Source organism: Stenella coeruleoalba (assembly GCF_951394435.1).
Source record: "Stenella coeruleoalba genome assembly, chromosome: 7".
Taxonomy (NCBI): domain Eukaryota; kingdom Metazoa; phylum Chordata; class Mammalia; order Artiodactyla; family Delphinidae; genus Stenella; species Stenella coeruleoalba.
This window is the reverse complement of record NC_137153.1, coordinates 16,113,473-16,125,672: the sequence shown is the minus strand read 5'-3', so window position 1 is coordinate 16,125,672 and position 12,200 is coordinate 16,113,473. Positions and strand designations below refer to the sequence as shown.

The 12,200-nt window shown below is 38.6% G+C and overlaps 1 protein-coding gene across 1 annotated transcript in view; it reads left to right on the top strand.

The window, feature by feature from the left end:
• MTMR9 (myotubularin related protein 9) overlaps positions 1-12,200 on the top strand; it is a 93,515-nt gene that overhangs the window by 37,584 nt on the left and 43,731 nt on the right. The window contains exons 5-6 of the mRNA XM_079926346.1: positions 2,504-2,721; positions 3,835-3,996. Coding sequence (XP_079782472.1) covers positions 2,504-2,721; positions 3,835-3,996 — 380 coding nt within the window. The remainder of the gene's footprint in view (positions 1-2,503; positions 2,722-3,834; positions 3,997-12,200) is intronic.

Sequence of the window (12,200 nt, the reverse complement as noted above, 5' to 3'; positions counted from 1 at the left end):
GACTCAGTACAAAGGGAGCTAATGTTTAGTTTATACTTAAAATGAACACTCTTAGGTAGAAAAATAAATTTCTCTGACCGGAATAATGGTATGATACTTTATTTTAATTATTCTCACCAGATTTTCCTGTGAAAGGTAAATTGAACAGACGTTTTTATTTTCAGAAGGGAAAAGAGTGACACATGTCATTAGTCACAACTTAAGTAAACACAGGAGTCAGGAATTGAATAGGCAAGTGCTCACTGTGTGTTCGTTTCCTAAATATTTTCGAAGTTTATTTCTCTCCTCTTATTTTCTCTTTGTCAGTAAACTCTGCTTCTCATTTTGAATCCAATAGTAAATGAGTGGGTAAGTTATAGCTATCTTCCATTTTCCTTTTTCCCCTGGTAGTAAGTCAAGTGTAGATATTTAGGATAAAGGGATTTCTAGAAATCAGGTCACCTATCTTGCCTGCTCAGCAGTATTTCTCTTTACTAGGGTTCACCATAAAGCATTTTAACAACTCATAAAATATATTATTGCGTCCAGTTACATGGTAAGTGCAGTCTGAGAGTTAGCCATTGTCATCCTCTGGATGACCTTCCTTATGTTAAATTTCAGGGTAGTTAAGATAACAGTATGTATTATGGCACTGGTCCCCAACCTTTTTGGCACCAGGGACTCTTCATGGAAGACAGTTTTTCCACTGAAAGGATGGGGGGTGGCTCAGGCGGTAATGCAGGTGATGGGTAGCGGCAGATGAAGCTTCGCTTGCCCACCTACCACTCACCTCCTACTCTGAGGCCTGGTTCCTAACAGGCTGTGGGCTGGTACCGGTCTGCGGCCTGGGGGTTGGGGACCTCTGTATTATGGGACGAGCTTGAAATAATTCTAAACCATTCGCCAGGGAATAGATCAGTATAACAGATATTGATTTCTTGAGAAAAGTTTCAAAAGCAGACTTCAAAGTATGTAGTGTTTGGTCTTTGGAGTCAAGTGGTTAAGTCCTGGAATACTGGAAGAAGGCCACTGGAGAATAAAGAATAAATAAGTAGTTTTCAAGATATTGAAAGTGATTCCCGAAACAAGAAAAATAGTACATAAATTTTTTTTATTTTACCATCGGTGCCTTTTCTCTTTATAATTCTTGATAAAACCTGCCAACCCTAAGTTTATGTAGTTGAAGCCAAAGTTTCCTGGTGTGTAGGCTGTTATCATTATCTAAATTACAGGCCCAGATCTGCTGGATAATTAATTCACTGACTAAATGAATTGTAATATTTGATCTTAAAGAGGAACTATAATTTATTATGTGAAAGTATTTTGAGATAGTAGGAAGAAAAATCGTGTAAAAGTGCAAGTCTTGTTTTTGTTTTACAATGATTAACTATTGTCAATACATAGAAACATTGCTTTGTTTTAGGATCAAATTCATCTCCAAAGTGACACAATTTTTTTATTCTTTTAAACATCTTTATTGGAGTATAATTGCTTTACAATGGTGTGTTAGTTTCTGCTGTATAACAAAGTGAATCAGCTATACGTATAACTTATATCCCTATATCCCCTCCCTCTTGCGTCTCCCTCCCACCCTCCTTATCCCGCCCCTCTAGGTGGTCACAGAGCACCGAGCTGATCTCCCTGTGCTATGCGGCTGCTTCCCACTAGCTATTGGTTTTACATTTAGTAGTGTATATATGTCCATGCCACTCTCTCACTTCGTCCCAGCCTACCCTTCCCCCTCCCTGCATCCTCAAGTCCATTCTCTAGTAGGTCTGCGTCTTTATTCCCTTCATGCCTCTAGGTTCTTTTTTTTTAAACAGAGAACAGGGGTCTTTATTTATTTATAAATTTATTTATTTATTTTGGGCTGTGTTGGGTCTTCGTTTCTGTGTGAGGGCTTTCTCTAGTTGTGGCAAGCGAGGGCCGCTCTTCATCGTGGTGCACGGGCTTCTCACTATCGCAGCCTCTCTTGTTGCAGAGCACAGGCTCCAGACGCGCAGGCTCAGTAGTTGTGGCTCACGGGCCTAGTTGCTCCGCAGCATGTGGGATCTTCCCAGACCAGGGCTTGAACCTGTGTCCTCTGCATTAGCAGGCAGATTCTCAACCACTGCGCCACCAGGGAAGCCCCCACCTAGGTTCATCATGACCATTTTCTTTAGATTCCATATATATGTGTTAGTATACGGTACTTGTTTTTCTCTTTCTGACTTACTTCACTCTGTATGACAGACTCTAGGTCCATCCACCTCACTACAGATAACTCAATTTCATTTCTTTTTATGGCTGAGTAATATTGCATTGTATATATGTGCCACATCTTCTTTATCCATTCATCTGTCAGTGGACACTTAGGTTGCTTCCATGTCCTGGCTATTGTAAATAGAGCTGCAATGAACACTGTGGTACATTACTCTTTATAGAATTGTTTTTTGAGATACTCTTAATGTAGCTAATTCATTTCTGCTTTCAGAAACTTTAAAAAGCAGCTACTGTTAAATTTTAGACTCTATTGTCCTTGTAGGTTATTATGCGAAGTGGTCAGCCACTCACTGGCACAAATGGGAGACGGTGCAAAGAAGATGAGAAGCTGATAAATGCTACCCTCAGGGCAGGAAAGCGTGGCTACATCATTGACACCCGACCTCTAAACGTAGCTCAGCAAGCTAGAGCCAAAGGAGGCGGCTTTGAACAAGAAGCTCATTATCCCCAGTGGAGGCGGATTCATAAGTCCATTGAGAGGTAAAAGATTTGGGAGACAGTACTGGACTCTTATTTGAAGATACTTAGAGTGGGTGAGCCCTTAGCTGTTCAAAAATCACAAGTTTTCAAATGAACCTTCATATTAACTTGAGTCAAAAATTGGCTGGATATCCTGTCCTTGTGTTTTTTGTTTTTTTTTGCGATACGCGGTCCTCTCACTGTTGTGGCCTCTTCCGCTGCGGAGCACAGGCTCCAGACGCACAGGCTCAGCAGCCATGGCTCACGGGCCCAGCCGCTCTGCGGCATGTGGGATCTTCCTGGACCGGGGCACGAAGCCGTGTCCCTTGCATCGGCAGGCGGACTCTCAACCACTGCGCCACCAGGGAAGCCCTGTCCTTGTGTTTTATAAGATAAGCAGAAAACTTATGGTGGATGCTCAGAAGTGAGTTTTGATCAGATAGCATTTTTTCTCTGTTAGCTCTGAAATTTCATCACCATGAGGTCTGCTCCTCTACTTGTAGATCAGCAGTCACCAAACTTACTGAAAAGATATGCTACACATAATTATATTTTCCTAAGTCAAAAAGACTTAGACATTTAATTTCCCTGATACACACTTATTTTCACACCTTGTTTCCTCTACCTATATCATCTCCTTTATGCTTGCAATTAGTGGTTTATAATTGCTTCTGGGTGGGTGAGTGGGTAGGAGTTAGAGTTAATAAAACAATGGGATCTGAGCTGGCCTTGGGCATCCCTGCTGTGACAGTACAGGTGTCCAGAGTTGATTCTGTGGGAACGGGACACAGATGTTAGTGATGCTGTTTTGTGACCTGTCACAAAAAGCAGTGCTGTGGCCCTCTTCTCAGTCAGATAATTCAGTTATGCAAACGGGGTTTAATCTGTTCAGTTGAGGAAGAGTTTACCATCGCAGGCATTCTAAGCATTTCACACTCATGTTTAAATATTAGTTTTTCAGTCTTTAACCCTATAAGTTATTATATAGCAAGGTAAATATTTTTATAGTATTTGGAGCTGCTTTTGCCCTTGGATATATATTGGAGGCTGAGTTTTTGATTTGGTTTCTTCCTTCATTGTTCTATGTTCTGTTTTCTTTCTTTCTTCTTTTTAACTTTTTCTTGTTTTTGAAAGGTATCACATTCTTCAGGAGAGCTTAATCAAACTCGTGGAAGCTTGTAATGACCAAACACATAACATGGACCGATGGCTCAGTAGATTGGAGGCCTCCAACTGGCTGACTCACATCAAGGAGATTCTGACAACTGCCTGTCTGGCAGCTCAGTGTCTCGACAGGTAAAGTGCATCTCCAGGTTATAGAGTGGGCCACTCACACCAACAAGACTTCGCTTCCATCCAGACCTGTGGTTGTGTATCATGTTACTGTTCATGCCTGTCTGTATCTTATGTTTACATCATTTTACAAATAACTATAGAAGATAGTCAACGCCATTCAGTGTCAGTGAAGTATGTGTGTAGAGTCTGGCATTTAATTGATAATGTTTGTTGAATGAATGTGAACCATGTACATATACATGTCTTCCATGACAAAAATTTTTTAAGTATTAAAGGACCTATTTTTTTCTATAAAAATCCTTAAAATGTGAATCTACCAATTTTCCTTTTCTTAGACTGAAAAAGAATGAAAAGAAGTTTTCTTATTTCTCCTCAGAGGGCCAAACTTGGCCTTCAAGGAACTTTTGAAATAGCAATGAAAGGAAACATGTAATTTTGTTACACAGTAAATGATCCTTTCTAATGACTCAGCTATCTTGTTACAAACTACTTGATATGTGCAGTTATATCTGGATCTCAAGTTGAGAAAACCGGATGGTAGTGATGTGAAGTATATATGAAGTGATTTTATTCACTCAGTTGAAAGTTGCTAATCCTCGAGACTTGAGGCAGAAGACTTGAACAGGGGCAGAAGGATTGGTATAAGTTGTTGCAGAAGCTTAGAATGCCCTTTTCATTTTAAACCTGTTTTTTTTTAAAAAAAATAAATTTATCTATTTATTTAGGGCCGCGTCGGGTCTTCGTTGCTGCATGCGGGCTTTCTCTAATTGCTGCAAGTGGGGCCTTCTCTTCATTGCAGTGCGTGGGCTTCTCATTGTGGTGGCTTCTCTTGTTGCAGAGTACAGGCTCTAGGCGTGTGGGCTTCAGTAGTTGTGGCACGCAGGCTCAGTAGTTGTGGCACACAGGATTAGTTGCTCCGCAGCATGTGGGATCTTCCGGGACCAGGGCTCAAACCCGTGTCCCCTGCATTGGCAGGTGGATTCTTAACCACTGCACCACCAGGGGAAGTCGTTTTAAAATGTTATACGCTTGCAAAGATGGGGTGGAGGGCAGTGCTGAACTTCCTAGCAGCCAATTCAAAGACAGAGAACACTTTGCTTAAAAATGAACCTACATAATCATGAATTTCAATTAGAACCCCGATCTGCATTCACACAGGATGCTGCAACAGGCCCTAGAAGAGCTGGCTAAGTCCTTGTCTTGGTCCATCTCTACTCTAATGTCTTCATTAGCTTCCACAGAGAATAGATGTCTCCTCGATAAGGCATCAGTTACTCCACTTGAAAGCAGATGGGACAAAGACTGAAAGGAGGTTTTCTGAAAACCAGATTTTTTTTTTTTTTTTGCGGTATGCAGGCCTCTCACTGTTGTGGCCTCTCCTGTTGCGGAGCACAGGCTCCGGACGCGCAGGCTCAGCGGCCATGGCTCACGGGCCCAGCCGCTCTGCGGCGTGTGGGATCTTCCCAGACCGGGGCACGAAACCGTGTCCCCTGCATCGGCAGGCGGACTCTCAACCACTGCGCCACTAGGGAAGCCCTACATATATAATTTCATTTAAGCTTCCAAACAACAATTGTTATGTATTATTACCCTACCTCTATAGATAAGGAAAAATAAAATCAGAGTAAGTTGCCTGAGTTGTACTGATTACAGCCCAAGTGGCAGTGCTGAGATTCCAACCTTTTTGTAAGAAATAATTAAGGAATAACACAGATAGACCCCTGAGTGTATGTCTCTGGATCATTTCCTGGATCTTTAAATGGCTGTTGTTCTGCTCTGGTATTTTCTATGCTATTTTGTTTGTTTGTTGTTGTTGTTTTTGGTTTAAGTAACATCAGGGATGGTTAACATACAAACTTTTAGCTGGGAGAGCAAATCTATTTCAGAGAGAAAAATGCCCATCCCTTGGTTGTTTCAGAAGGGTCTCCTTATTTGCTTCAGAAAGCTGAAGGAAGACTCTGGGAGCACATTAATATATGCTAACAACTTTTTCTATAGGAAAGCGTGAAAACTTGCCCCACTCTTGTGCAAGATGGAACACGAAATATTTTGATACATTATCCTTCTATATTAAAAAAAAATCTAGGCTGCTGTTTTAAAATAGGATAGATGTGACCCCAGTTGCCTTTTGGGGGGTTAATTTTTAAATGTTTTCACACCAACAATTTCATCAACAAAAACATACATCTCTGAATAAAATGAGAAATACTTATAACCAAGAAGAACAACAGATAATTTCACTGGTAGTTACTGATTTTATGTTTTTCAGTTTATCAGAGGGATTTTTCTTTTTGTGCAAGCATTTTGCATGCTTATTTTGGGTCAAATTCTAAACCTAGCCCTGACACCAGTATTTAATTCCCAGGGGCTAGTATATGTACACAAGGAAAGCTTCCAAAGATATCTTCCTATCAACTGAGTTATTTAAAATAATAATCTATTTGTCTGCCAGAAAAAACATATTGATATCATATTAAAGTTAAACTTTTGGAGGGGGAAACATATTTTGTTATTCATTTCTAAACAATTTAAAAAAGAAATATGAAAATAATTACAAAATAAAACTTTCTAGAGTCATAAAATTATTTTATACTCCTAAGTGGTTAATTCCTTTTTTAAATTAATTGAAGTATATTTGATTTACAGTGTTGTATTAGTTTCAGGTGTACAGCAAAATGATTCAGTTATACATATACATATATCTATTCTTTTTCAGATTCATTTCCCATATAGATGATTACAGAGTATTGAGTAGAGTTCCCTGTGCTCTACAGTAGGTCCTTGCTGATTATCTATTTTATATATAGTAGTGTGTATAGGTTAATCCCAACCTCCTAATTTATCCCTTCCCCTCCTTTCCCTTTGGTAACCCATAAGTCTGTTTTCTAAGTCTGTGAGTCAGTTTCTGTTTTGTAAATAAGTTCATTTGTATCATTTTTTTTAGATTCCACATATAAGTGATATGATTTGATATTTGTCTTTCTCTGTTTGACTTCACTTAGTATGATCATCTCTAGGTCCATCCATGTTGCTGCAAAAGGCATTATTTCATTCTTTTTTCATTCATTTTATCCCCATCAGTGTATACATGTCAATCCCAATCTCCCAACTCATCACACCACCACCACCACCACCCCCGCCACTTTCCCCCCTTGGTGTCCGTACGTTTGTTCTCTACATCTGTGTCTCAATTTCTGCCCTGCAAACCAGTTCATCTGTACCATTTTTCTAGGATCCACATATATGCGTTAATATACTATATTTGTTTTTCTCTTTCTGCCTTCACTCTGTATGACGGTCTCTAGATCCATCCACATCTCTACAAAGGACCCGATTTCGTTCCTTTTCATGGCCAAATAGTATTCCATTGTGCATATGTGCCACATCTTCTTTATCCATTCATCTATCGATGGACCTTTAGGTTGCTTCCATGTCTTGGCTGTTGTAAACAGTGCTGCAATGAACACTGAGGTGCATGTATCTTTTCGAAGTATGGTTTTCTCCAGATATATGCCCAGGAGTGGGATTGCTGGATCATATGGTAGATCTATTTTTAGTTTTTTGAGGAACCTCCATACTGTTTTCCATAGTGGCTATGTCAGTTTACATTCCCACCAATAGTGTAGGAAGGTTCCGTTTTCTCCACACCCTCTCCAGCATTTATTGTTTGTAGACTTTTTGATGATGGCCATTCTGAATGGTGTGATGGGATACCTCAGTAGTTTTGATTTGCATTTCTCTATTAGTGATGTTGAGCAACTTTTCATGTGCTTTTTGGCCATCTGCATGTCTTTGGAGAAATGTCTGTTTATATCTTCTGCCCATTTTTTGATTGGGTTATTTGTTTTCTGCATCATCTGTTTGTATATTTTGGAGATTAATCCCTTGTCAGTTGCTTCGTTTGCAAATGTTTTCTCCCATTCTGTGGGTTTTCTTTTCATTTTGTTTATGGTTTCCTTTGCTGTGCAAAAGCTTTTAAGTTTTTTTTTTCTGGCTGCGTTGGGTCTTCGTTGCTGCACATAGACTTTCTCCAGTTGCGGCAAGCGGGGGCTACTCTTCATTGCAGTGTGCAGGCTTCTCATTGCGGTAGCTTCTCTTGTTGTGGAGCATGGGCTCTAGGCACGCGGGCTTCAGTAGTTGTGGCTCACAGGCTCTAGAGCGCAGGTTCAGTAGTTGTTGCGCATGGGCTTAGTTGCTTCGTGGCATGTGGGATCTTCTCGGACCAGGGCTTGAACCCGTGTCCTCTGCATTGGCAGGCAGATCCCTAACAACTGTGCCACCAGGGAAGTCCCACTTTTAAGTTTATTCGGTCCCATTTGTTTATTTTTGTTTTTCTTTTTTTTTTTATTGGAGTATAGTTGCTTTACACTGCTGTGTCAGTTTGTTTTTATCTTCATTAATGTAGGAGGTGGATTGAAAAAGATATTGCTGTGATTTACGTCAGAGTGTTCTGCCTATGTTTTCTTCCAAGAGTTTTATAGTATCTGGTCTTATATTTAGTTCTTTAATCCATTTTGAGTTTATTTTTGTATATGATGTTAGAGAATGTTCTAATTTCATTCTTTTACATGTATCTGTCCAGTTTTTCCAGCACACTGAGGGGTTAATTGTAATATTTCCACAAAGACATGTCATAAGTGACAAGCCAGAAGCTGTGACTTGGGCTTGAGGTAGACGTTTTAGTACTATATGAAGCTCTGTAAGTAAAAATTTTAGATTCAACATTAATTAGACAGTATAATCAGACAATATAATCAGGACAGCAATTGTTAATGTGTCGACCACACATTTACAGATACTGGCGAGAAAACTGGCTAAATTATCAAACCCGAGAAGAAAATGCCTACTTTTGTTATTTCCTTAAGTCATCAAGAAGATTCAATTGTTCTCAGCTTTGATAAAAGGATATTGCCTACAAAAAATTTACATAGACAGTAGCATGCATTCTTAGATATGATGGAACAATTTAATTAATGATGATGTTGGGATCCCATTTTCATACATGCATTGTTCTTTTTTTTTATGACGTCTCTTTCCATTTATTCATCTGATCTGATCTATCCATTAATTCGTCTACTTTTTGATGCTTCCAAGCACATTACAGATCATTTACCTTTTTTTATTAACATTTTTTCTTTTTTATTCAAACACAAAGTCACAAAAATTATAATCATCCTCATCAGTTCACTCAGTCCCATGTAATTAATTTTTTTCATATTGATCTTTTGTTAGCACTTTTATGAATTCATCAGTTTTCCATTAGAGTTCTGAAAATGCTTATTCATTCAGTTCAGAAGTATAGTCAGTTACCAGAAACCTGTACTTGTCAGAGTCTTTTCCATGAATTCCTTGAAGATGAAATTCTTTTAAAGGAACATTTTTGAAAAAGCATCAGAGTACACCCAGAAATGTCTGTAAATGACAAAAGACTTAAAAATGACCACGGTTAAAGATTTGATGAAAGTTCATAATAATGCAATTGACAAGGAAATTTAGTTATTTCTGAGATGTACATTTTAAAGTAATAACTAGAATTATGACTTAAAACATTATACCAGAACATATAAGATTTTTAGAAATTTCTTGTAATGTCTGAAACATTTATATTAACATATTTCCATACAAATAACTCAAACAAACTTTAGTATTAGTTTTTTGTTTTGTTTTTTTATACAGCAGGTTCTTATTAGTCATCAATTTTATACACATCAGTGTATACATGTCAATCCCAATCGCCCAATTCAGCACACCACCATTCCCAACCCCCCGCGGTTTTCCCCCCTTGGTGTCCATACGTTTGCTCTCTACATCTGTGTCTCAACTTCTGCCCTGCAAACCGGCTCATCTATACCATTTTTCTAGGTTCCACATACATGTATTAATATACGATATTTGTTTTTCTCTGACTTACTTCACTCTGTATGACAGTCTCTAGATCCATCCACGTCTCAACAAATGACTCAATTTCATTCCTTTTTATGGCTCAGTAATATTCCATTGTGTATATGTACCACATCTTCTTTATCCATTCGTCTGTCGATGGGCATTTAGGTTGCTTCCATGACCTGGCTGTTGTAAATAGTGCTGCAATGAACATTGGGGTGCATGTGTCTTTTTGAATTACGGTTTTCTCAGGGTATATACCCAGTAGTGGGATTGCTGGGTCATATGGTAATTCTATTTTTAGCTTTTTAAGGAACCTCCATACTGTTCTCTGTAGTGGCTGTATCAATTTACATTCCCACCAACAGTGCAAGAGGGTTCCCTATTCTCCACACCCTCTCCAGCATTTGTTGTTTGTAGATTTTCTGATGATACCTATTTTGACTGCTGTGAGGTGATACCTCATTGTAGTTTTCATTTGCATTTCTCTAATAATTAGTGATGTTGAGCAGCTTTTCATGTGCTTCTTGGCCATCCGTACATCTTCTTTGGAGAAATATCTGTTTAGGTCTTCTGCCCATTTTTTGAGTGGGTTGTTTGTTTCTTTAATATTGAGCTGCATGAGCTGCTTATATATTTTGGAGATTAATCCTTTGTCCATTGATTCGTTTGCAAATATTTTCTCGTAATCTGAGGGTTGTCTTTTCGTCTTGTTTATGGTTTCCTTTACTGTGCAAAAGCTTTTAAGTTTCACTCGGTCCCATTTGTTTATTTTTGTTTTTATTTCCATTATTCTAGGAGGAGGATCAAAAAAGATCTTGCTGTGATTTATGTCAGAGTGTTCTTCCTATGTTTTCCTCTAAGAGTTTTATAGTGTCCGGTCTTACATTAAGTCTCTAATCCATTTTGAGTTTATTTTTGTGTATGGTGTTAGGGAGTGTTCTAATTTCATTCTTTTACACGTAGCTGTCCAGTTTTCCCAGCACCACTCATTGAAGAGACTGTCTTTTCTCCATTGTATATCTTTGCCTCCGTTGTCATAGATTAGTTGACCATAGGTGCGTGGGTTTATCTCTGGGATTTCTATCTTGTTCCATTGATCTATGTTTCTGTTTTTGTGCCAGTACCATATTGTCTTGATTACTGTAGCTTTGTACTACAGTCTGAAGTAAGGGAGTCTGATTCCTCCAGCTCCATTTTTTTCCCTCAACTGCTTTGGCTATTCGGGGCTTTTTGTGTTTCCATACAAATTTTAAAATTATTTGTTCTAGTTCCGTAAAAAATGCCATTGGTAATTTGATAGGGATTGCATTGTATCTGTAGATTGCTTTGGGTAATAGAGTCCTTTTCACAATGTTGATTCTTCCAATCCAAGAACATGGTATATCTCTCCATCTATTTGTATCATCTTTAATTTCTTTCATCAGTGTCTTATGATTTTCTGCATACAGGTTTTTTGTCTCCCTAGGTAGGTTTATTCCTAGGTATTTTATTCTTTTTGTTGCAGTGGTAAATGGGAGTGTTTCCTTAATTTCTCTTTCAGGGTTTTCATCATTAGTGTATAGGAATGCCAGAGATTTCTGTGCATTAATTTTGTATCCTGTAACTTTACCATATTCATTGATTAGCTCTAGTAGTTTTCTGGTAGCATCTTTAGGATTCCCTATGTATACTATCATGTCATCTGCAAACAATGACAGTTTCACTTCTTCTTTTCCAATTTTTATTCCTTTTATTTCCCTTTCTTCTCTGATTGCCGTGGCTAGGACTTCCAAAACTATGTTGAATAAGAGTGGCGAGAGTGGACATCCTTGTCTTGTTCCTGATCTTAGAGGAAACTCTTTCAGTTTTTCACCGTTGAGAATGATGTTTGCTGTGGGTTTGTTGTATATGTCCTTTATTATTTTGAGGTACATTCCCTCTGTGCCCACTTTCTGGAGGGTTTTTATCATAAATGGATGTTGAATTTTGTAAAAAGCTTTTTCTGCATCTATTGAGATGATCATATGGTTTTTCTCCTTCAGTTTGTTAATATGGTGTATCACATTGATTGACTTGCGTATATTGAAGAATCCTTGCATCCCTGGGATAAATCCCACTTGATCACGGAGCATGATCCCTTCAGTGTGTTGTTGGATTCTGTTTGCTAGTATTTTGTTGAGGATTTTTGCATCTATATTCATCAGTGATAGTGGTCTGTAATTTTCTATCTTTGTAGTATCTTTGGTTTTGGAATCAGGGTGATGGTGGCCTCTTAGAATGAGTTTCGGGGTGTTCCTTCCTCTGCAGTTTTTTGGAAGAGTTTGAGGAGGATGGCTGTT